At 45.9% G+C, this 27,003-nt stretch overlaps 1 protein-coding gene across 1 annotated transcript in view; it reads left to right on the top strand.

The window, feature by feature from the left end:
• Positions 1–10,645, top strand: part of itgb5 (integrin, beta 5) — a 36,553-nt gene extending 25,908 nt beyond the window's left edge. The window contains exons 12-16 of the mRNA XM_080018605.1: positions 4,155–4,377; positions 5,679–5,779; positions 8,014–8,133; positions 8,798–8,964; positions 10,500–10,645. Of these exons, the coding sequence (XP_079874731.1) occupies positions 4,155–4,377; positions 5,679–5,779; positions 8,014–8,133; positions 8,798–8,964; positions 10,500–10,595 (707 nt within the window). The 3' untranslated portion in view covers positions 10,596–10,645. The remainder of the gene's footprint in view (positions 1–4,154; positions 4,378–5,678; positions 5,780–8,013; positions 8,134–8,797; positions 8,965–10,499) is intronic.
• Positions 10,646–27,003: the final 16,358 nt, after the last annotated feature.

Raw genomic sequence — 27,003 nt, 5'->3', positions numbered from 1 at the left:
GCCTCTGGAATGAATGAAAGACATTCTCTGCAACCTTCATGTTTTCTGTGTGCTGCCTGAAGGATTGTGGGTTTTGTTTTTTGTTTTTGTTTGTTTTTGAACAGTAGCAGCTCCACCCAACACTGAAGAATACACTGTTCAGTTTTCTTAGGAATGTCTGTCAAGAGTGCATGCCCCGTAGCTTTTGGGAAATTAAGGTGTATTTGTACGTGTATTTGTTAAGTGAGAAATGCGTGTTATCTCGATGACAATGGAAGGAATTTCCTGCAGTGTACGCGTGTGGTAGCCAGGCTAAATTGTTGGCGGCACAAGGAACTCGCAATATCCCAAGTGGCTTTTCATCCGGACCAGCTGAGAGGCAGGAAGCGAGGCTCTGCTTCGGACAGCCAGTCGGGGGGCAAACGGTCCTGAGGTCAAGAGGAATCAAGCATCACATACAAACCTCTGGGACACAGTGGTTCTCTTTGACCACCGGTGGAGGAGTCTTGCATGGACTCCAAACTGAGGATCGTGGAGTTCTTCAGGGCGTTCTGCTGACCTCTCAGCTTTGCCGGGGGACCAGTCGTCCTCGACAGATCAAGAATTCCGACCTTGTGTTTATCATGAGGGAGACCACATGGCTTTTTGGAGTCTGATGTTCTCTGATGTGGATTGTATGTCGTAGGCCTCATCACTCTGCTTTGTTGTTTCTGCAAATGAGCAGTGAAAGCATTCAGAGTGTAAATGACTCCAAACATTCACGATGCTTTCAACCAAACTAATTTACTCAAAGCCACTGCCACAGTGGTTAGGGACGTTTGACAGATTGCGCATCTGGGAACCATCTCTCCATCTTCTTCTCCACTCCGGCTGTTGCCACTTGGAACAGTCTCCCTGCAGTGCACAAGAAATCTTTTCAAATCCGGACTTAATATTGGCTGGAGCTTTTGTTTTAAAGGCCAAATCTGTATTTGGTGTGGCCTGGCGTTTCATCTCATGATATTATCACTCACAACATTGACTTTACCACCATCTAATATTTATCTTTCTTTTTTTACATGCCAACACCTTTTCAGGCAGTAGCTGTCACTGTAAGCAGGCGTGTGCTAAGGACTGGCTCGGTTTGGCTCCGTAGTGTAAAACGTATGCTAGATCCAGTCATTATTCCTACACAAAGACAGCCAGTCTGACTGCTCTTTCATAACCAGCGTGCCGAGAGCCTATAATTCACACTGCCTTGCATTTTATTTAAAGGAGACTGGAGCTGGAGCAGCATTAAGTGGGGATTTCGACAACCAGCTCTGTGGGAGGCGATAATCTCAGACCTCCCTAATGCAAACACATCTCCCTCACAAATCATGAAAGCTTTTCCATACTACGTTTATCGCCGCAGTATGAGAAACCTCCCCCGAGTCTACATTTAGATGAAAGCGGTAAAATCATAAATATGATTCTTTCGCTCTCTCGGTCTCTTATTCATTCAGACACCCAACAACCAGGATGATTTAAAATACAGTTTTCATTGCGTTTTCCCTTTTTTTTAATTCCTGAACTACATTACAATGTGTTGTGGTGCTTAAATTGTGCCTGTGTGACTCCTTAAATCCTGGTTCTCTGCTAAAAGGCTAGAGAGCGAGGGCGCAAAATCCCTTCCGACACATGATGGGATTGGATGGATTTGACCTGAGCTGACCCCGGGCCGCCATTCTGATTGGCTGCTTATGATTGGCCTATATTTTTCCAGCGCGATAGCATTGGCCTGAGGTGTGAATTGACGGAGGCCTACGTGCGCTCGGCCGAAAGCGAGGTAACAAGTGAGACCCAAAAGAGTGAGCGTGCCGGTTTTTGTGCAGCACCATGGAGTAGTAACAAGAACAGGAGACTGGCTGGCATTTCTGGAAAATCCAAACATGTTTCCCCCTATCCCCTCCTCCTCTGCATCCCCTCCTCCACAGCTGGTTTTATCATCAGGCCTCATTTATCTCGCCATCCGCTGGCATGGCACATTAGTTGGACAACGGGCCAATGTGGAATGTGACCAAGGCAGAGAAACGGTGAATTAAACTTGGGCACTTTCTCTTTGAGTGTCTGTTTTAAGGTATAGTAGTGATTTATTCCAATAATGTGATTATAGGGTGGAGTGTCATTGCCGTCTTTGTGCTGAGGGACCAGATGGAAGGCTTCCAGTTGTTCTCAAGACTGTGGTGAATTTGCCGCTTGCCGTCGGAATTTAGATCGGGCCTGTGAGAACTTATTGCCCCAAGCGATAAGACGGTTGTAACTCATCTAATATCATTTAAAGTAAGACACACTTTCTGTTGTAGAATTCTAAAATAAGCACGTCAGCATAATCTGCAGAAAACCCCCCCGTGTTTGAGTTCAGTCGTGCGATACCACAGACCCGAGCCGTGCCTCCGAGGCAGATGTGGTAGCAGCTCGCTGTGACTTGTTTGATAACAAGCCTTTGACAAAGAAGCTGGACTTCCACACCTTCAATCCTCAACCCATCAAGAAAAAGGAAAAGTGTGTCTGTCTCGCCCTCAATAAAGGTCCCTGCGGGGCTGCCTCCTCTTTAAGGGCAGACTCCCACGGTTGGCATTCTGACACACCCAAAACAGCCAAAGCTTACATGGAAGCTTCCGCTGACCGAGGTTTTGGGAGCGGCGCTTTAGACCAATAACGGCAAAAAAAAAAGAGAGAAAATCCACCTCTTGAAAAACACGCCTGGTTGGATGGGTTGCCTCTTTCCGACCTAAAATTCAGATTTGAATGTAATATTTTCCTGTCTGTGCAGGTCCAGTCAAGCTGCTTTGTTTACAATTAAAGATGATTCATGTCGATTTGTGAGAGTTTCTGTGACCTACTTAGGGGTGTGAAGTCACTGGCTGTTCTGCGTCTTTATCCTTCTGAATGGAAATAAAAAGGCCCTTCTTTCACAAGACTGAACTCTCCGTATTAATATTCTTATTCCAGTCGACAACATTTCTATCTCTTCTCAAAAGCAAAATAAATGATCGAATAGCACCCTGCTCCTGCCACAACATAGCTGTGGTGAACCTCTCTCAGCCTCACTTGCTTATTCTATCCGATCAGTGACAAACCAAGCCCAGCAGGGCTCTTGCCATACTCAAGACACCTGGAATAAATTAGCATGAGAAGATCAGACCCCACCTCCAGGTTCACAAGAGCGTTCCATGAGAGAGTTCCCAACCGAGTGCCAAAGCATTTCCTGCTTATCCAAATCACCACTGCATATTGTGGAGTTCACCGTCCATGAAGCAGACACATTCTGCTCTTAACGGGAGCCCAGATCCAGTTGATAACCTTTAGCTGTTGGAGCGGTTGGGCGTCACGTTCGGCCACCTGCAAGCGATGGTGGTGTCTCGGGGCTCAGCAGCCGTTCTTTTATCTATAGCGTGATGATGGTATCAATGGCTTTTTCGTGCTGCTTTTTGACATTAAAGCTGGGGTGGATCGTTTTTTATTCATGCTGCAGGCCTAGTTTATCATATTTGATCAACCTCTCAATCTTCTGACCGAAAGAGCCCCTTCTTTCCCGATGGCCTTGGGATGATTGCATGAAACGGGCGGCTCCGCTGATCCTACCCTCATTACAGCTGCTGCCTCCGTTGCCTTAATGGCCGTGGCTTGTCCGAGTGCTTTTTTCTCTAGGGGGAGGGGCCACGCAGGCCCGAGTGAGAAAAATCACTGTTTTGACAAGGCTGCTCTGCAGTCTTGAGTTCGCTGTGACACAGATCACACCCTTTAGGCGTCGTCCTGAAATGTGTCCAGGGCTGATAACATCCCGACAAGTGGAAAGCACCGGTACTTCTGACCGCTTGCTAAGGCTGTCTGCTGCTAGACGGTAAAGTCGGTGAGTGTTGTTCTCTGAGGGATTTCCTAAAGGGAAACCTTGAAATACGATTTGTGTGTGTGGTCTGTTGAGTTGTTTTCAACATATGCCAGTTAAAGCATGCCATGCCATAGAAAACACTGTCACTTAATAGAACACTTTTCTTCTGTCTATTTAGGTCTTCTATTCAGACATCTATTTGCTTCAGAAAATAATGAAACATTATCGCCTCCTTCTCCATTCAATAATTTTGTGCTATAGTAACCTTTTCCATGGTGAAATCTTCTCTGACTTCCTCCTCTCCTCCTCCTCTCTTGTCCAGGTCATGGGGAGTGCCACTGTGGGGAGTGTAAGTGCCACGCCGGGTACATCGGCGACAACTGCAACTGCTCCACGGATACGTCTTCCTGCATCTCAGCCGACGGGCAGCTGTGTAGCGGACGGGGTCGCTGCGCGTGCGGCCGGTGCCAGTGCACCCAGGCGGGGGCCTTCGGAGACACCTGCGAAAAATGCCCCACCTGCCCGGACGCCTGCGGCACCAAGAGGTATGGAGCCCCTAAGTCTGATTATCTGCTTTCTGCTCCACAACAAAACTGTGTTTGCCTGTCGCGGTGTGCTGAGATTTACAAGCACTGCAAACGCGAGCTCTGACAGGAAGTATCCAGGATTGAACAGGTTCATTCTGCTTTAAGGGACTTGCGGCGGGAAAAATGGAATGGCCAAATCTTAATAGGCCAACATTGCAGACTGACACTTAGTAAGCTGGCCAGCTCAAAGGTCAGTCCATCCCGTATCCCTGGGTTGACGAGGGAGCCAAAACAATCCTATAACTCACTCCCTTGTGAAAAGGATCTTGGCTTTGAAGAGAGCGTTCTGAGAGAGATGTCGAGATGGCTCCCATGCCACTGGTGACCCAAATAAATGAAAGGTTGTTCTGACGTCTTGACCCTCTGCAGCCTGGCTCTGTAGGAGGTCATGATCTGGTGTCTGTCAGGAGTCCAGTCTGAGAGATTTGGCATACTGTATGTATGGTGGCAAGGAGAATAAATATAGAAAAAATATGTAAATGTAATGGTTGTGATTGAATTGGAGCCAAAACATATACTTTTAATGCCAAATGAATATTAATCTAAGTATAGCTGAATCAAATGATCAATCAAGCTAACCAGCTGCAAATTGCAAAAGAAAGTATTTTGTCAAGGGCATATTGAAAACATATTTGTGTATTCAATATTCAAATGTATATTCATACATGTTCTATGAATATTCCAACATTTCAGGCCTCGTCCACACGTATTAAGATGTAGTATTTTCTCTGCGTTTTGGCCTCCCGTCCACACCAAAACAGCATTTCTGGTCTCTGAAAACAAAGCTTTTGAAAAACTTCAAAATTAAATTTTCTGTGTATTCGTGGGGACTGGAGGTTTTGCCAGATGATGACGTCATGACCTCGATTTACAGGGCAATTGTTGTTTCACACATTGAGCACGTTCATGCATGTGCACGTGTCAGGTTTGGGATGCCCTCCCGGTTTTCCCTGTGTTGTTTTTGTATTCGCCGCTTGAGAAGAAGCCCATCAATGTTCTTCTGTGGTGTTGACGTAAAGCTTTATTGCTGAGATATTTTCAAAGAGGCAGTTGGTGTGAATGGAGGGGGGAAAAAATATAAAATATTTAATTAATATACTTTTATACCCATATATACGTGTTGGACGAGGCCTCGGTCTCCGGAATGAATGGTGTCCCCCATAGGGTTCGGCTAAATGAGCTTCTAGTTTGTACTACTTTTCTTTTTTTATGTATTTATCTTTGTTAAACCTGTTGAACTTTGTTCCCCTTGGCTGCAGGGAGTGTATCGAATGCAGGCTTTTCAATTCTGGACGCCTCGCCGACAACCAGACCTGTCAACGCCTGTGCAAGGATGAAATAATCACTGTGGAGGCTCTGAGTGAGTAGAGACGTCACAGCTTCGGGCCTCTAGAGACCTCTTCCGCTTTTACCACATTTCGCTCTCTCAAAACGTCCATTGAGTCATTCACATGTGGACACATTTCAAAGCCCTCCCCTGCGTCGCTCTTTCAAAAGCGTATTAGAAAAAAGGCGTTATTTGGCCAAGTACATTTTCATATACAGTACTATATTTCATATACATATATCTCAGTATGGATTGGTGCATTACTTTACAGTTAATTACCATGAAAAGAGAAATTATACCAAAAACAAATATATAATGCCATTTAATAATACCAAAAATATACAGAATATCCAAATGTTTTTATATTCACGGGATTAATTAAATGGAATGAATGAATATGTATACAATGATACAGGCATTAATAACTATGGATGGGTAGATTTAAATGACCATGTTATTACTAAGTTATAGTGTCTTCAATCTAATTTATTGCAATGCTATTACAACATACTGCACTATATTGCAATTTAGTGACAACTTACATTTAATGTCACTTAATAATGAGGCATGGTGTACAGGTTAATGTTTTGAGTGAACAGGTATTTACTGTTCTTCAGATAACCTGTGAGACACTTCATACAGTAGTTAGTTAGAAAAGCAGTGCACAAGGCTGATCCTTGGTGTTTATTATAATTATTATTATTATTATTAGGGGTCCAGCCCGCATTCGCATTCAGCCACTCGCGACACATAGAGACTTGACAACTTGAGCCGATGCTGCGTTTAAAGGAAGCTCTTAAAACTGTAGCTTGAGCTGCATTTTACAAAACCCCTGAAAATTTGCTGGAATTTCTTTTTATTGTTAATCTGTTTGCCGTTTTTCGAGCTAAAAGTAATTGGAACAAGACAATGAAACCGTTGCAAATTAACCGGAAGTTGAAGAATTTTTGAGCACATTGATCAGTTTATGAAGAGAGGCGCGTTGTGACATCATGAAGCGATGTTATATTAGTCCGGTTTCCGTCTCTGGGTGCTCATTCACATTCAGAGGGTTGCACTGTGTAGACCGTATAGTGGTTGCTCCACGAGACAAGCAACTGGGAGACGGCAGACTGCAGGGGCCAATGCGACGTTCAATGTTAACTCGGAAAATCGTGCTGTGTTTCAGAGAAGCCAAAAAAATCGAATACGTACGTAATTCAACTAAACTGGACCCTGTGTATTGCTGCTTGCAGCTATATTTATTTATTTATTTATTTTTTTTTATTGTTATTACTATTATCTGGTGCCTGTCAGTCTGGGCCTCTTGTGCTGGCACAAACACCTTCCCTCCCCATAGACGGCTCGCAATAGCAGGCAGCCCCGGCCAAACCCCTCATTACACTCTTAAGATTGCAGTTCATTAAAGTATGAAATCTTATGCAGCCCTCCCCCTCTTCAAAGGCAGTAAACCCCACCCACCCCACCAAATCTTTGAACACTGCTGCCTGCTACTTTGCAGCCAGTACGCTTCTTCATGTGCACATTTTAAAGCAGGGAGGACCTGAGGTTTCGTGCCACACCGTGTTAGGACTGTTTCCTGTAAGCCTGTTACAGGCCCTCTCCCTCCTAAAAGCTTTACTCAACTCGCATCCCAAATAGAAGGGAGAAAACTGCATCATGTCTGGGAGTGTATTAATAAAGGCGTGCTGTGGTGTGAGGCTTGAGGGACTCTGCGATGCCGCCCTGCCATGACACGGGAGAAGTGGTGGGGAGCCCGTCATGGGGAGGAGAGTCTGGCTATTTTAAGACCCTTTCTGTTTGCCCCAGTGTGGCTCTGATCCAAATCTGAGCTTTTATTTTTCCTTTTTTTTTTGTTCATAGCATTCCCCGTTAGTTTAGCCATCTCACTGCCCCTAATAGACTCCACATGTGCATTCCAGAAAGGTTTGTGCATGAACAAGAGGAGGGGCCGGTGCCGAATTAAGAGAGGGACCGGTTGTTTGGACTGGGGCCGCCTGACCTCATAGTTCCCAGTGGGCTCTGAACGTTTAGATTATGGAGACATGGGTGAAAAGGAGGGCATCCAAAACCTCAGCGTCTCCACCAGAAAGTACGCTCACACACAGTAGTTATTTGACAACGAACGAAACCCAAGGGGTGTGGGGGTGTGTGGGGGTGTGTGTGTCCTCTCCGAGCTTCCTGTTATCCGTCATTTTCACCGGAAGTTGCAGTCCACACTTCGCAAATGTATTTATTTTTCTGCTCTTCTCCCTTCTCCTCACCAGAAACTGATGAGTCCGGCGCCGTGCTCTGCCTGTACAAGACGGACAACGACTGCGTCATGAGGTTCACCTACTCTGAGCACGCCAACGGAAAGTCCGTCCTCACAGCGCTGAAAGAGCCAGGTCTGTTCCTTCAGCGAGCTGTTCGTCAGGAAATAACAATTTGAAACATCCAGGCTGCTGCTGCTCTCATTGTTGTTGTTGACTTGTCAGAGCGCATGTCTTCACACTGTTTTTACCAGAGGTGAAAACACTTGTCACTTGAGTACTGCTTCTGCAGCTAGACTAGTAGAACTGATGAGGAAGATGACTTTTAAGGACATAGAATTAGTTTACAGAAGATCAACGATCAAAGTTTCACATGTAAGAAGGACTTAGGGAAAACACATTCTTTCATTGAGCAAAACAACAATGATCCCAAAACTCAACAAGGACATGACACGATAAGAATAAACATTGTGTAGATGGATGTGTACATATCATTTATTTTTTTAATCTTTATTATTGTTATTTTTTATCTCATACATTTTTTGGCCTCAGAATATTATCGCGATTGCAGTATTAACTAAACTGCAGGAGCATATAGAATTAGAAACAGATATAGAAATGCTTTGCTGCCGCCCATTATTTCTTTATTTGATGGCAGATTTTATGTTTACTCTGCAACGGTTGTCATCGCTGAGAATAACCAAGTACAATACTCAGAAATGAACTCAAGTCACGAACAGGACAATAACCACAAACCAACTGATAAGTAAACCCTGCGGTCCCCCTTTCGCTCCATCAGAGTGTGGCGGGGGTCCAGACGCCCTCATGGTGCTGCTGGCCGTGGTGGGCAGCATCCTGATGGTGGGCATCGTGCTGCTGGCCGTCTGGAAGCTCGTCATCACCGTGCACGACCGGCGAGAGTTTTCACGCTTCCAGAACGCACGCTCCCGCGCACGATATGAGATGGTGAGTCCCGAACCGGAATCCAGCATGTTATCAAGCTGTTCGGTACACCGCCTACGGCTCAATATGCCCACGTGAACCGGGGCATTAAGGTATCACCGCCGGACGCGTTGACACAGGCACGGTGCACGGTCTATTTGTGCAAGAGGTGTATTTTTTTCTACTGTGCGCAGCTACGCAGCCTTTTCCATAGAAACACCAGAGTGTCCAGTCGGAAAAATATCCCCTGTGTTGGCCGTGTCCCTAAGAGAGAGGGAGGAAGAAAGTGTCCCCATTACGCACGGTTTTGTTTCGCTCCATAAGGAGATGTAAAATGAAATAAAAACACACTGTTCTAGCTGGCCGATCGCAGGCACACCATCGCTGGCACACCATCGCTGGCGCGCACATCGTCGGTACCATCGAAGAGGAACACAGGTGTGCAAATTGCGCCCGATCGTTCCCTCTCCGCCCTAGGCGGCCGCCTATATCGCCTATTGGAAGAGCAGGCCCTGCTAGTTATTTATGGCAGACTCCTATAAAAACATTTTTTACACCTTTTAACTTTTTTAAATTTTATTTATCTTATTTTTTATTAAATATAAAGATACCGAAACCGTACCACTACCGTGGCCCCAAAAAAGTGAGTAGTTATGTTAGTAGTTAGTACCTACCAAAAGTGGTCCAAGGAAGGACAACAGGCGACAGGTCCTGGGCGCCCAAGGCTCATTGGTGCATGTGGGGAGTGAAGTCTAGCCCGTCTTGGTCTGGTCCCACAGAAGAGCTACTGTAGCACAAATTGCTGAAAAAGTTAATGCTGCTATGATAGAAAGGTGTCAGAACACACCGTGCATCGTCGTGGTCAGAGTTCCCACGCTGACCCCTGTGGTGTGTGTGTGTGTGTGTGTGTGTGTGTGTGTGTGTGTGTGTGTGTGTGTGTGTGTGTGTGTGTGTGTGTGTGTGTGTGTGTGTGTGTGTGTGTGTGTGTGTGTGTGTGTGTGTGTGTGGGCACGTACGGTCAAAGAGAGTTTGGATTTGCATAAGTACAGGTGTACACACTGTTACAAATGCAATGATAAATATTGTGTTTTTTGGCGGGGTTCGATGGAAGAGTGATTAACATGAGTTTCAGGTCATACAGCATCAACCGAGCATCATCCTTGATGTGATGTGTGTGACTGGAAATATGCTCAGCGTAAATTGTCCTAACAAGACGCATCCGCCGGAGCATCACATGCCGATTTGAATGGAAGGGGCAGAGTAATAAAAATGCTACTGGAGCCATATTTCTTGTCTATTTGTATATATTTGACAATTTTTATCTTTATTTTTCACTTCTGTTTTTATTCTCTTTTCTTTTAAATGTTTTTTCATTCTCCATTTTCATTCATTTTTAATTAATCCTATTTATTTATGTATTTATTTATTTTATATCTAAGTCTATAATGAAGCACAGCAAACCTCAAATTACTCGTATATATGCAACTGTCCCTGGTGAAACTCATTTTTTTTTATCAGACAATTCTGACTCTGAATGGTCTGTCTCTCCATCGTCCCAGGCCTCCAACCCTTTGTACAAGCAGCCGGTCTCCACCCACACAGTTGAGACGGACTTCAGCGCCTTCGGCAAGTCCTACAATGGAGGCGTCCACTGATCAACCCCCCCCCCAGGGGGGGGGCGGGGGGACAGTGGGGCAAGAGGGGACCTGGGCACGGCTGGACCGGTCCACTGGGGACGGTAAGGTGGGGCGGGTGGGCGGGGTGTCAACGTGGACTCCTCGCGCCGCACAATCCAGAACTGATTCAGAGAAAATGAAATGAACTCCACTCCAGTGTGCCAGAGGCAACCTGTGGCCTTTTTTTTTTTTTTTTTTTGTTTCCCCCCGACGAGAAGCTGACGTACGGAGGTACGATGTGACTTTTGCTTTCGTCTGCGTGGTTGGACTGAAAAGGAAGGAATTTTGGACCCCCGCTGCTTATCAAGAGAGAGAAGAGTGTTTTTTTTCCAATTCAATTTGACCAGTGTCAAGTAAAGAATGTCAGAAGTTATTGTAGTGGCAGAACTTTCCCATTTAAAAAAAAAAAAAAAAAAAAGAAATTCTACATCGTACGCAACAGCGCACTGACCTCTTTATTTTTTAAATCTGAAAATGCCAGTCTCACTCTGAGCTAGGCGTCTTACAGGTCTTCATTCGGGGAAAAACAAAACAACTTTGTATAGTATCAGACATTTCAGGATCTCAAGGAAATGAGAAGCACATTTTTGTTACGGTGACGGTGGTACGACTAACATTTAATCTGGCGATAGACTTTCTCACCTTTTATGTTTTGCACAGAGAATATTAGGAGTTTCTTAAGGTTTTGACTTTCTGTTGTTGTTTGTTTTACACTCCAATTGCACTCCATTGGTGTTTTCTGCATTGCAATGAACCAACTTAACCCCTCGACACCCCCCCACCCCCACAGCAAACCCCTGCCAACCTGAGAGCTGGGCCTGGAACTGAGAAAGTATGATGTCATGATGTACAGTTTTGTAATATAAATGAATGACGGCGGCCAGAAATGACACTTAAGCTCTGAAATATCGCAGGGAGTTTTATTTCAAAAAACAAAAAATCAGTTTTCTAATATAATACTTTAAATTACCATATATTTCAATGTAATAAACCACAGTCAGAATGTTTAATATGGGATTTTCAGTTTAAAAGTAGATATATACGTCATTGTGATATTAAACCAAGTCCTACACTGAGGTCGGAGGAGATCGATTCAATTGAACCCAGAGATGAATAGCACATGGTGTCAGTGTATTTGGATTATAAACGGCAGTACTTCCTTTATCTACCGACATTTCTCAAATTCTGTCTCAATTGGAAAGTGGGCATTTGTCTGCTGTGCCCACTCCACTCATCCAGTTTCAGAAAGAGGGGGGCAGCGGTCAGGAGTCTTGAATCTTACAGGGGGGACTAAACTAGCAGCAGGGGTTAAGCTGGAGATGGGGAAAGGAGAGGGTAGCATGTGGCCTTTTTGTGACAAAAGTATAGAGGGTGTGTGTGTGTGTGTGTGTGTGTGTGTGTGTGTGTGTGTGTGTGTGTGTGTGTGTGTGTGTGTGTGTGTGTGTGTGTGTGTGTGTGTGTGTGTGTGTGTGTGTGTGATCAAACTTTGCATCAATACAGCGCCAAATGCAATAATATAAAACACTCGGTGTTTCTTGGTGAGGTGCAATGGAAGGAGCGATTCACACGAGTTCCACCAGATCACCCGGCATCAAACCCAGTGCTCATCCTTCACCGACGAACTCCCCATAACTACACAGTTTATTATGTCACACTGTACTCGGAGCGGGTATGTAATACAAGAGCAATAAATCCATTTACATCAGCAGAGAGCGGATCTGTCTTCTTTCAGGTGACGAGCGTAAAAAAAAAAAGAAACGACACGGGCGTCATTGTCGCGAGGCTCTGGCGAGGCTTGTTCTCTGCTCAGAACCCGGTCTCTCCATGCCAGGCTCCATCTCATTCTCTTGGAGGTTTGATCTCCAACACAGGAAGGGTGACCCGTCCCAGTTTCCTGCTCCGATGCCCCTCATCTGGTGAGTAGCTGTGAAATTTGTGTGTATTAAATCGGAGGTCACACAAGTTCAGCCCCCGTAACGACAGGAAGAGGTTCTCTCCTGTAGATGAGACAGCTTATGAAATTCAGATCCTGAAGGAATTTGAAGTTGCTAAAAAAACAAACAAAAAAAAACCCTTTCAGGCACTGCTATGGTCTCATTAAAGTACAAAATCTAGTATTTGTGACACAATTCAGAAAAGATTTACATTTAAGACCTGTGTAATATCTGAGCAGAATGAGTGCCTTGCTTATCTGTTCACTCACACATTCCTTAAAGTAGTTTCCCAGATTTTGGCAAAGGCCGTTTGGCCATTGGGCTCGGAGGCAAATCTGAGACCAAAGCACCGCATCATGTGACCGTCCAGCTGCATGGTTTGTTTGGGTCTTGGGAGTCCTTTTTGGCTGTCTGTCCGTCTGGCTGTCTGTCTGTCCCCCTGCCTGCCTGCAAAGAAAAGTACTTGAACTGAAGGTTGGAGCTAGAAGGAATGTTTAAAGCATGGATACTAAAGCTGTGTTGTTCCCACTTCTTCCCATTGCTCTCTCAAACCTGCAACCTGCACGCATTTTGTGTACCAACCACGCATTTTTAAGTCAAAATACGCAGGTGCGAAATGCCAGCTGAAACTACGCAAAGTTATGTTATTATATATATATATATATATATATATATATACATATATATATATATACATACATTATTGTAATTTAATGACTGAAATCAATCAATACAAAACAATAGCGTACATTTATTGGGTATTTAAACTACATTCCTCAGATTGGGCCAGATGCTACGACCTGTGTGTTTTTTTTAATCATATATTTATTATAAATTGGTTATTATCTATGAGGTGTAACACTGCATTCCTGTACAGGTCAGACTTAAAATAAATTTGAAATCAGAATAGGCCAAGAAAATTGCAATCAGTGCACCTCTAGTTGGTAAACATGTTCGGTAACTTTACGAGGTGTTGCTTTTCAAGCGGTAAATCCTAATGAGATAAATTACTATATATAGTTAGCTGAAGTAGCTTGCATACTATTTGATGAGCCTCGTTACCAGACGGCTACGGTGTGAATAACTGATGGAGTCATTTAGCTGCAGTAACTCAAACGCTGCAGAGACTCCCTGTCACACTATTGTGGTATTACCTGCCAAACTTGGTAATATTTTCCTAAGGTTGGCAGGTCTGCTCTCGCTCGCTCTCTCTCTCTCTCTCTCTCTCGTGCACCCATGTGAGAGAACCTGGAGAAAAAAAAAAGGCACAGATATGGAGGGAGGTGGTTCAGGGACCGTCTGTGTGTCTATATAGGATGGAGACAGATCCAGGTGTTACAGCCTGCACATTGTTAATTCATCTCGAGGTGAAAAGCTTGAGAAAATGTGTCATGTTGACGATTATTTGTATATCCCTCCGAATGGGAGGCCTGGCGCTCATTGATGTGATCGATGCTCTCATTAGATGATGTCGGTCAACCCCACCCCCAACCAAGAAATCAATGGTTAATTGCAAGAAGGGTTGCTGTGGCTGTATTTCTAGGAAAACACACCGTATGAGGGATTTACCAAATCCATATTAAACGTAGTTACCAAATCCATATTAAAAGTTAGTTTCTATCAATTCTGTTCCTGTAATACTGTATCCATTGGTTGTTTTAAATATCTACTGTACAGTATTGTTCCGCTCACAGGCTGTATTGTGACATCATAGCATTCTGACGATAGTATGACATCGGGACTTAGGCATACAAGATAGCCAGACAGAAACTCTAGCAGTCAATCGGATCACGTCACAGACTCGGACTTACATCTCTTTCCATCAGCCTCGTCATTGCCCTTGAGAAAGCACAATCTTTGAGTTCATTCATGTCATTGGTGTATGCATATGATATAGGAGCTATCTATTCACATCTGCATAGAGACTGATCCTTAATCTGCATATTTATGTACTCTTCCAAATTTTACACCGCTTCTATTAAAGATAACAAAGGTGAGCTCCTGTCTCTGGGTACTTATTGGGAGAATGTTTAGCTCGTTGCATAGCCATGTACGTTTACACGTGCCGAGGGCAGAGGAGTAAAAACATTAAACTTCACCTCAAGGCACCTCCTGGCCTTAAAGCCACTAAGTCACTGCTGAGAGCAAGGATGACGGCACTCCCAGGCCCCTCGGAACGCCAAAACCCTTTGGAACTCCGAGGCCCCTTGGAACTCCGGGGCTCCACGGTACTCCCGGGCCCAAGCAGACAGCCTAGCTTGGAGGAAGGCAGCAGCAGCAGTACAACTTTGACTGCGGAAAGAGGGCCCGGCATGTCATCCAGCAAGTCGGCCAACAAGTCCATTAAGTTGGCCAACAAGTCCTTTTAATCGGCCAGCAGGTCGATCAAGTCCAGAGGGTCCAACGTCAGTGCCATCGCAGCGGCCCGTGCCACAGTTGCACGTATGGAGGCAGTGTATGCAAAGCGTCAAATGAATGTGGGATTAGAAAAGGCACGCGCCAAAATGGAGAGGTCCATGGAGAGAGCACACTTTGACGCAAAGAAGGCATGTATTGATGCGGTGATGGCACGCATTGAGGCTGCAGAGCAGGCGGAGAAGGCACGCATCGACACGGAGAGGTACGTGGAGAGAGCACGAGTTGAGGCTGAAGAGAAGGCTGAGAGGGCATGCTTTGGGCTGAAGAAAAGGCGGACGCGGCACCCTAAGGGCCTTAAAGAAGGAAGCAGAAGCTGGGATCCAGAAACAGAAGCTCTCTGAGCCCTTAAAGAAGAAAGGGAGGTGGAGGCCTCTCTTCTTCATCATCCGGGACACTCAGATGCCTCCTCACACCGGCACGGGGAGCGATGCAGAGCACTAGGGAGTATGTCAACACTCATTTCTGGGAGCAATGCTGCAATGCTCGCAGCGCCAATTGCCCCCCACCCTGAGCCCGACCACCTACCACCCTCTACCATCTCCTAGAGCCCGGCACTACGAGGCCCCTCAAGACATGGGCTTGGTACCGCCCGTTTCACTGCCGAGAGCTTGGCAGAACCAAGGCCCTCAGAACGTGGGATTGGTAAGAGCTTGGCAGCACAAAGGCCCCCGGGGTGCGAGCCTCCTCCTCAGAACCCCTCACCACGCAGGACCCCCTGATGATGGCAATGATCATCTTAGCCACATCAGACCCATGGTCAATGGAGCGTCACCTGCAGCCGTCCACTGCACAGAGTGTGGCAGCAATCACCACACAGCAGCTCTTCATGCCGGTCTCCCGACCGGCCACCACATTGCAGCTCTTCATTCTGGTCTCCTGACATGGGCAGCAGACGTCAGACACCATGCTTAGTGGGGAACAAGGCACCACAGCTCACGGCGGGGAGCCTCAGCAAGAGAGGGGGCAGCCCACTGTAAGTACAAGCAAGACTAGTGAGCCCAGAAACCTCCAGCAACCTCTGGCCGTGTGAGAGTAGCATCTACATGAAAGACAAGTTCCCAGAGGGACGACACAAACCATGCGAAGATGTGGGAGAACATATCTTCAACCACTCACTCAACGATGACAAGCTCACACCCTCAGCTGAGGATGAGGCCATCTTTGACATCAGGGACGGTGGGTTCTACGCTAACAGTTGGACCCCATTCCACAAGCATTAGCATCAGCATCCTCAGGGACCAGGCCCTCAACTGCCTTATGTCACTCCGCCGAACTCTAAAGAGGAAGCCAGAGATGAAGGACTACTTTGTGAAGAAGACCTTTCACAGTGGACACGCCAAAACAGCGCCCATGCTTGAAAGATGGCGGGAGCACTGGTATCTACCAAGCTTTGGAGTCGACCATGTCTACCTCGGGGTCCTGGTTTGCTTCAGGACTGAGCCAGGTACGATCATGGCTGACATTCAGCAGATGTTCCACAGCTTCCTGGTCAGGGAGGATCATCATGATAACCTTCGCTTCCTGTGGTTTTACGCTCCAGCTGTGGCCATCTATGGACTGCAGAGGACTGCCATTGAAGGAGAGATTCAGTCGCCAATGGTGACAAGTCCAGAGTCTAGCGAACACCCGAGGACTCGTCACAACAATTTTTCCTCGTGACGACGGGAAGGTGAGGAAGATCGAGATAAAGACAAGCGAGGAGGGTGCCGGGAAGCTGTTACTTAGGCCCGTCTCGCAGGTTGTCCTTCTGTCAAAGGCATCTAAGAGGTCAAGGAGGATGAGGATACTGATGTAGCCTGAATCAGCAGCAATGAGGAGGTCATTGGTGATTTTAATGAGGGCTGTCTCTGTACTGTGGTGGGTTCTGAATCGGGATTGAAAGGGTTTGTGAAGCTCATGGTTGGACATGTGCTGTTGGAGTTGGGCGACAACTGCTCGTTCCAGGATTTTGCTTAGGAACGGAAGGTTGGAGATCGGGCGGTAGTGGTTGGGGTTGTCCGTGTTCGAGACCAGGCTTCTTTATGATTGGAGTGATTAAGGCCATTTTGAAGCTGGTGGGAACCGTGCCGGATTTAGTGCTGTGAGGTTAAAACAGTCCAACAGTGACAGGAAATCCATGGCAAACGTACAGCTGGTGGAGTCCATGTGGATGTTGAAGTCACCAAGCAGAAGGGTGGATTGGGACATGGAACAGACAAGTGAGCTCCTTTCTCTGGGTACTTGCTGCATAGCCACGGACATCTGCCCGTGCTGTATCATAAATACAAGTCTTTAATGGTTTCTGTTTAAAGCAAGTGTGTGAAGTTAGTTTATAACAATATTCAATTATTATAAGTGTTGACATGCAAAAATTGTAGAAATAAAACTATATTATTACGGATTGGATTTCTTCATCCAGGTATATGAATACTGCATTTTTTTACTTGTATACAGTGCATTTTGGTCAGGCAATCTAAGCAATGAATCCTGTTGCACTAAACTTCAATTGTAGCTGGTTAAAAAATATATTAAAATTTTTTTACCAGAATGAGACCTAATGTTTCTGGTTTTGAAAACAACTATTACTTATCGCCAGTTAAGTAACTTTGGTTTGTTTGCTTCCCCGGTGGGTGACAGCCATCCCTTTACAGCAGTGAGAATAGGCTGATTCAACAGGTTGTCCAATTGGTCTGTCTGGATGAAAAGTCTACTGTTACCATAATTCTGGAAATTAAACTCATTCACTATCAACCACATTGGGTGACTTGGTTTCGCTGTCCCAGTCCCAACAAAGTCCACCGGACAGCACTCTCTGCAGCTACTCATCTCGAAAATACAGGTGTGTGTGTGTGTGTGTGTGTGTGTGTGTGTGTGTGTGTGTGTGTGTGTGTGTGTGTGTGTGTGTGTGTGTGTGTGTGTGTGTGTGTGTGTGTGTGTGTGTGTGTGTGTGTGTGTGTGTGTGTGTGTGTGTCTGAGTAGCCAAATGGCAACAGGTTTTGTGAGTTTGGGGGCGGGGGCGGGGTTAACCTCTCTTTATGATGTAAATGCTTTTGAAAACCGTGGCCTGCTTTCCCTTAAGTCCAGAAACGGGAACAATGTGGAGAGCGGGAGGTTTGCACCCTAGTCTGTGTGTTAGTTTGCATCAGTTCCCACTGGTGGCATTAACACACTTAAATGCATGTGGAAGTGTCTCAGTTTTTCGTGGGGGGGGACAGGGTGGGATACTAGTTTGGCTTATTCTCTGAATAGTTTATTAAATTCAAGGTTGGGCAAGAATAAGGATGTAGGGTCATACCCTCAGTATGAATTTCATTCATAGATACAATTTAACAGTATAGTATAGTGTGTTAACTGTCAGTGCGCGCCTGGCTGAACATTGAATGTACCAGGTAAACATGTCCATGGTAACAGCAAGCTCCACCAATCAGAGATTGGATCGCTGTTACACTGTAGGATTGTGTGTCATGTAGTACTTATCTATGAGATTGCAAATAAAACAGGTTATTCTTCAAACAACGTTGATATCATACAGACTGCAGGTCTACAGGAGCAAAAACGAATTGTTATACACATTGCGTAATATTTAAGAAATTATTTTTTAATGTTTGAAACCATAATTTTAGAAACTACAAAAACTACAATTCTGCGCCATTTTGTTATGCATCTTAATGCAATTGCCTCATGGGTAAAGTAGTTATATAGTAAAAAACCTAAAAATGAAACATTTATGGGTGAAAAACAACATGCATGTGTTACTAGGGGTTAATTTTGTTGGCAAATATCCCTGCATTGTCATAATTTACATATGTAATTTGAAAAGTCCTGAATTATATGCTAGGGAACATTAAGGGGTGTCCCCCATTGACAGTACAACCCCTCTAAAATTTCATGTCCAGAACTGTCCAAAAAAGTTCACCTTATTTTGGTAGGGGGCTTTTATATAGGGCTATAAGGTGGGATATAGGGCTTTTAAGGTGACCTCTGGTCAGGGTTCAAAGGTCAATATCTCAGTTTAGGGTCCCCTGAAATCTCTGAAACTTACATCTGTTACCTACAAGATGAGACCTTTCCAAAAATGTGTTTGGTTTTGTTCTCTGACAAGGTATTTTGTATTTTATTTCATTCAATTTAGAATGTGAATGGTCTTGGAATCCACATTTGGCAGCACCCCACTGCAATTGAAGGGTCAGATTTTATTTGTTTATATCGTCAGAACACGAGAGTGGGTTGCTCAGATGGCATTATCACATATCATAAGAAGTGAGATTTGGGCAGCTCTAGTCAGCTTTTAGTAGCATTACGGCTCATGTTTTAATCCCTTGATATCAAACGCTATTACTCTCAATGCTTGCACAACACTAGGTATAAAATGTCACAACAATGTGACTCAATGTGGATATATTGAGGATTGTGGACGTGTAAAACACAATAGTGATGGCCGAGTAGACGCATATCCCATGTCAATCTCAGCGGCTGTTATCATTGTCCATGCCGATTGGGAGGGTCGAGGGCAAGGACATTCCTTAAGTGAGCGGACATTTTTCACATAGGTCTCTCGACATAATTTCTAGATTTCGAACACTTTACCAAGCAGATCTAATACCAGAGGACTTAATGTATGTTTGTTTGTTTAGTTTCCAGCTGCTACTCTCAGACCACATTCAGCAGAGAAGAACTCTTAAACCTCTGACTACCCACTGGTCATACCTTTCTGCCGTTTTTCATTGAACCGGAAAGTTTTACAGAGCTTTAAGTTGGAGGAGCAGCAGCAGCAGCTCTGTATTGAGTTCGCTGAAGGAGACGCCGAGGGAAGCGCTGCAGGAGCGCTCCTTAAGCTGAAGACAGCAGCAATTTTGTACTGCGTTCCTGTCAATCCACCTGGCGAATGTCCGCTCTCTGGCCAACAAGATGGACAAACTACTGCTCCTCAACAGAGCAAACACGGACTTTAGCAGATCTGCTGCCCTGTGCTTCACTGAAACCTGGCTTGGAGAACACATGCTGGACAGCTCACTCCATCTACCGGGCTTCCAACTCCTCTGAGTGGACCGGGACACGGGACTAAGTGGGGGAAAAAAAACGGAGCGGCAGACGTTGCTTCTAGATAAACAAAAGTTGGTGTACAGATGTCACAGTGTTGAATAAATCATGCAGCCCTCACTTTCAGACCTTTTTCATTGACTCTAAGCTGTTTTATTCACCGCGGGAGTCCTCCTCGTTTATCCTGGTCGGTGTTTACATCCCACCTCAGGCCTGTGTTAGTGAGGCATTACAACACCTTGCTGAGCAGATAACAAACATGAAGAAAAAACACCCAGACTCCCTGCTCATTGTTCTTGGGGACTTTAACAGAGCTAACCTCAGCCACGAACTGCCAAAATACCGACAGCCCATTAAATGTCCAACCAGAGATCAAAATAGAACTGGAGCACTGCTACACTGTATTAAAGGATGCCTATCGCTCTGTCCCTCGAGCAGCTTTGGGACTGTGATCATTGTCTAGTTTATCTTCTCCTTACTTAAGAGGCAGAAACTAAGATCTGCTAAGCCTGTAGTCAAGAATGTGAAGAAATGGACCAACGGGGCAAAGCTGGAGTTACACACCTGCTTTGACTGCACTGATTGGAGTGTTTTTGAGGGTGCTGCTACGGATCTGGAAGAACTCACTGACACTAACATCGTACATTAGTTTTGTGAGGACATGTGTGTGCCATCTAAAACCTTCTGCACATACAGCAACAATAAACCCTGGTTTACTGCACATTTCAGGCAGCTCCGCCATGCCAAGGAAGAGGCCTACAGATGTAGGGACAGGATCCTGTATAACCAGGCAACAAACACACATACAAAGGAGCTCAGCGTAGCAAAGACGTACAACATCGAAAAGCTGAAATACAGGTTCTCAGCCAACGAACCTGCATCAGTGTGAAGCGGCCTGCAGGAACTCACCAACTACAGGAGACCATCTAACACTGGAGAACCTTCAACTGGCCGACGACTTAAATGGGTTTTACTGCAGGTTTGAAAAGCCCACCTTCACACCCCTCACCCGCTCCCGCAACATCACACACCTATCTGCTCCCCCTTCCTGCCCCTCACCCCTCCCCACCGACCACCCACCTAAACTCAGGATCTGTGAAGAGGATGTGAGTCTGCCTTTCCAGAGAAAGAAGGTCAGGAAGGCTCCAGGCCCAGGCGGCGTGTCTCCCTCCTGCCTGAAAGTCTGTGCTGACCAGCTGGCCCCCGTCTTCACCCAGATCTTCAACATTACATTACATTACATTACATTACATTTAGCAGACGCTTTTATCCAAAGCGACTTACAATTGTTCAATCACCGACGGACGCAGCCATCAGGAGCAATTAGGGGTTAAGTGTCTTGCTCAAGGACACTACAGCATGCTAGCAGGAGGAGTCTGGGATCGAACCAGCAACCTTTAGATCACTAGACCACCAGCTCTACCGCCTGAGCTACCATCCCCGGGATGGGACTGGAGCTGTCCCAGATCACTGGAGCTGTGTCAAGTCCCCTCATGCTTGAAACGCTCCACAATTATCCCGGTCCCTGAGAACCCCTCCATCTCTGGATTAAATGACTACAGAGAGACTGGCGTTGGCGCACCTGAAGGACATCCGAGGCCCCCTGCTGGGACACCCTGCAGTTTTCCTACCGGGCAAACAGGTCGGTGGATGATGCATCAACATGGGACTGCACTACATCCTGCAACACCTCGACTCCCCAGTGACATACATAAGGGTCCTGTTTGTGGATTTCAGCTCGGTGTTCAAAACCATCGTCCCTGAAATCCTCCTCTCCAAACTCACCCAGCTCACTGTAACAGCCCCCACCTGCCAGTGGATCACTAACTTCCTGACAGACAGGAGGCAGCAGGTGAGGCGGGGGAAAACAACGTCCAACACCCAGACCACCAGCACTGGTGCCCCCCAGGGATGTGTGCTCCTCCCCTCTGCTCTTCTCCCTCTACACCAACGTTTGTACCTCAGGAGACCCGTCTGCTAGACTCCTGAAGTTTGCAGATAACACAACGGTCATCGGGCCTCATCCGGGGCGGTGAGGAGTCTGCATACAGACGGGAGGTTGTAACCGCTGGCCCTCTGCTGCGGTCAGAACAACCTAGAGCTGAACAAGCTCAAAACTGTGGAGATGACAGCGGACTTCAGGAGGAGCCCCCCCAACACTGCATTTCCCACTCACCAAACTCAACAGCACCGTGTCTGCTATGGAATCCCTTCAGGTTTCTGGGGATGCACAATCTCCCAGGACCTAAAGTGGACACCAAACATCGACACAGTCACCAAAAAGGCCCGGCGGACGATGTACTTCATGCGCCAGCTCAGGAAGTTCAACCTACCCCAGGAGCTGCTCACCCAGTTCTACACTGCAATCATCCAGTCTGTCCTCTGCACCTCCATCGCCGTCTGGTTTGGTTCAGCCACCGATCAGGAACAGACTGCAACGGACTGTCAGGACTGCCGAAAAAAAATCACTGGTGCCAACCTGCCCTCCATTCAGGACTTGTACGTGTCCAGAGTCAGGAAATGGGCAGGAAACATCACTGCAGACCCATCACACCCTGGATGCAACCCGTTCCAACTCCTCCCCTCTGGTAGGCGCTACAGAACGCGGTACGCCAAAACAAGCAGACTTAAGAACAGCTTCTTCCCACAGGCTGTCACTCTGATGAACACTGAAACCAGGCACACAGTGTCAAGACAATCCCTGTGCCATAAACACTGAACAGTCACTGTACATACAAATTCTAAATTATATATTTGGGAGGCTAAACATTTCTTAACCTATTGTCATGGTCAATATAAACCTAAACACGGTGTATATACTGTAAACTGTATATATCCATGTAATGTCGTATCCACCTACATCATGTATATGAGGTAACCTGTTAATTATTCCATATTCCTGCATCTTTGCACCATTGCACTATTGCCTTCCTGTTACAATTTCATTGCTGTTGTTTTTATATGTTTTACTTTTATATATATCTTCATCTGTATATAGTAGTTAAATGTTTAGCTCGTTGTCTTTGTTTCAGCTGTATGTCTAGTCCATGTATGTATATTGAGAGTAATGGAGAAAAAAAAAAAAAAAAAAGTCAAATTCCTTCTATGTATGTGAACATACTTGGCGAATAAAGCTGATTCTGATTTTATCTCATAGGTATAGCTGTTAAGCGGGATGTGTCTCCCCTTGCTGGACATTTTAAAGGCATCTGTTAAACCAAGTCCTTATAAAACCTTGGAGTGATTTAATATTTGATAACACGGTTGATTTTTCATATTAGCTGCTCAAACAACCGTATAAATGATCTCCTTCAGGCCCTATTCAAGTAAACAAATGGAAGCTGCCTCCCATCGTCTTACACTGTGCTGCCACCTACTGGTTAAAGGTTGTATCACAGAAATGTCTTTAACAATTTACCCACAGGAAGAGGATATAAGTGTGATTAATTTATTAAATCCATTGAAAAATACAATTATTCTCTTTGTCTTTGTTCCAAACCCCTTTTTTTTCCCCAAATCAGGACTGTCGAAATACGCATCAAGAGAATCGTCCAACTGTGGATTTCTGTATTGCATAATTCACAACTGAAAATCATTCGATATTCCAGTTTGAAGTTTTGTAGTAAAGGTGATTTTTATTGTGTTTTACAGTTTTCCATATCCATCGATGATTCAGCATTACCATCGTGGTACTCACTCACACATTTTCAGAAAGCAGTTTTATTTAATTCTTTCACTGGTAGCAAATTGATCATTATTTCTTCAACCCCCAAAGACTACATCAAATTACTACGCCTAAACCCCTGGATTATAAGATTTGTAAGCCTGTTTTGTTTTAGATGAAAACTGTAACCCCCCCCCCCCCCCACCAAGATGGAACTTAGGGAGGCCGTTGAGGCCTTGAGCGGAGTAAGACAGAAGGGCCAGATGAGATACCAGCTGAAGCCCTCAAGGCAGACATGGAAATCTCTGCCAGCATGCTTCACCACCTCACGCAGGCTATCTGGGGGGAAAATAATGTCCCATCGGGTTGGAGCGACGGCGTTGTTGTAAAGATTCCCAAGAAGGGATACCTCAGGGAGCACCAAAAAACCACAGAGGAAGAATGCTCCTTTCCACACTGACCGAAGGTGCTCGACCGCATTCCGCTGGAGAGGCTCCGGAAAGCGGCTGAAGAGATTGAGCTTGAGGAGACCAATTTGCTCGACCAAGATCATCGAGCAAATCCTTATCCAATTTCAATCCAGTCCAATTTCATAGGTTTTGAAAGGCAGTTTGACGGCATCATCAAGAGCACCTACCGAGGACATTTACATTTACATTTAGTCATTTAGCAGACGCTTTTATCCAAAGCGACTTACAAGGGAGAATAACATTCAGCTACATTGCGACAGAGACATTAGTGTAACAATAAATACTGCTAGGTAGTGCTAAGTAATTGTAGGTTAGGACAGGAGGTACTCACTGAAGAGCTGGGTCTTCAGGTGCTTCTTAAAGACAGAGAGGGAGGTCCCCGCTCTGGTCATTTTTGGCAGCTCGTTCCACCAACGTGGAACTACAAATGAGAATAGCCTGGATTGCCGTGGCTGTATGGCCGGCAGAGCCAGGCGACGCTCATTTGACGAGCGCAGCATCCGGGGGGCAACATGTGCTCTTACAAGAGCATTTAAGTAGGCGGGAGCATTCCCAGCAATCACTCTGTAGGCCAGCATAAGAGACTTGAACTTGATGCGGGCGGCTACAGGTAACCAGTGGAGCTCGATGAGCAGCGGAGTGACATGTGCCCTCTTTGGCTGGTTGAACACCAGTCGCGCCGCCGAGGAATGCAATGTCGAGTTCTTCCACGAGGTCCTGACTGGCGTGCGGCAGGGATGTTTGTTCTCGCCCTTCCTCTTCCTCCTCTGCATAGACTGGGCCATGAACCAAGTAACCAACAACGGCAGAACCGACATACACAGTGGAGCCTGGCCCGACAGTTAGAGGACCTAGGACCATAATCAACTAGAGAAGGTGGGCAGTTGCACATACCTCGGGAGCATAATTGCTGTGGAATTTGAATTAAAATGTTGAATCCATCCTGTCGTACGGATCCCAAACATGGAAGATGACCACCAACATGATCACCAAACTACAGACATTCGTCAAATGTGAAGTCTCCTGGGAGTCTACTGACCGGACACCATCACCAATACCAACCTGTGAGAGCACACCAAGCAAGAACCTTTAAAACTCCCATATAGAAGCAGGAAGTGGAGCTGGAGAGGCGACACACTCACAAGACATAATAAATGAATCACGAAAACAGGCACCAACATGGAACCCGCAAGGCAGGAGAAAGACAGTTAGACCTAGAACCACCTGGGGGGGAAAAAACAGCAGGGGATCAATGTCCTGGGAGTCAGACCAATCTGCAGCTCATGTAGCGCCGTTGATACACCTTACCAAGATGGCCGCCGCTGACGTGGCACCGTCTGTTGTATCCGCTATCGCCGTTGCGGCACCTTACCAATACGGCTGCCGCTGCCGTGAACGGTCTGTTGTATCTGCTATCGCCGTTGCGGCACCTTACCAAGATGGAAATACACAGGACCGGGAGTTAAATCCCTTGTTCTTACTTATAAGGGGATAAATATTCCAGAACAATGTCCCTCTGACTTCTCCTTGTGCAGAATGTGGCAGCTTGATTTTGATATTCTGATATTTTGCAGGAAGCGAAGATGTGCAACTTCGGCAAGAAGGCAAGACGATCTGTTCCATTCACTGCCGGTGACAGTCGGACATCTCTAGTGTGATGGAGATCTTAGTTGTGGCAGGAAGAAACCGACTGAATGGGGGCGACGTTGAGAGAAAACCTCTTTTTGGAAAACTAAAATAACCAAAACATCTTTTGAACAAGGCCATGTAGCATGCGTACAAAATGAACTCACATAGCTGGGGGAGATGGTATTAAAGCGGAGAATACCATAACCTACCATACCACAACATTTGGTCATAATAATGTTGTGTATCTCTGCGAGGACAAATGGAAAAATGTATATTAATTGAATATACAGTATTGTGTGTGTGTGTGTGTGTGTGTGTGTGTGCGTGTGTGTTTAAAAGTTCAGATTGATTACTTTCAAAATTGTTAACTGCTAGAATAATAACTTATTTACTTATACATTATAAATTATAAATAGTTGGATATAATGTTCAGCAAATATGACCAGTGAGGACGAAAATATTGAGGGGCTGAAATTAAGTAGCAGTAACTCAGAGTTGGTGAGGAAGGACACAACGCAGGACACGGGCGGTGGAAGAAAAATAAAATGTGGCATTAAAATACTGAACAGCACATAAAAGAAAACCTAATTGCTGCAGCTGTAGCGTGTCATGCCAGTAACTGGTTCATTTCCTTATTTTGTTTACATGGCTGCCTGGAATGCGGGAGCCACACAAGCCGCTGACAGCCCTCCTGTTGTGGTCCCCTTGTTCTTGTTCTTTCTGGGTCTCCCAAAAATATTCTAGGGTAAGTTTGTTAGCTAGTTTAAAGTATCAGTAAGTAAATAATAATTTCCAGTCGTCTATGTAAATGAAGTCTTTGACTTTCTCTCATAAGCCTGGAGCAAACAAATAGTTCCCATACGATCCTCAATATGCTTTGCTTTATACAGTATATTGTATGTATACAGTATTGTTGCGGACCAAGGGGCATGGTTACGCCGCGGCTGCAGGCGGCCACATGGCTTCCTTCCCCGCGGCCGAATCAGCGCCCGTGCGCCGCTGATTCAGGCGCCGGGTCGCCTCGTGCCGCACCCCCAGGCGTCAGGAGACGCCCCTTTTCTTCCCTGCACGATCCTGGATCGTCGATGTCTACCAGCTGGGTCCTGTTGTGCCGCGGAACGCTGTCTCCCCTTCCCATGCTGTCCCCCTCTCTGCCCCCTGTCAGCTCCCAGGGCGGTGCCGCCGTGGGAAATCAGAGAGCTGCGCATACATCGGGGTGCGGGCAGTGCGGGCGCCCAGCCACGACCGCCGGG

The sequence above is a fragment of the Zeus faber genome, assembly GCF_960531495.2.
Source record: "Zeus faber genome assembly, chromosome: 18".
NCBI classification, from domain to species: Eukaryota; Metazoa; Chordata; class Actinopteri; order Zeiformes; family Zeidae; genus Zeus; species Zeus faber.
The sequence above is the reverse complement of the archived record's forward strand: the minus strand, read 5'-3'. Positions and strand labels throughout refer to the sequence as shown.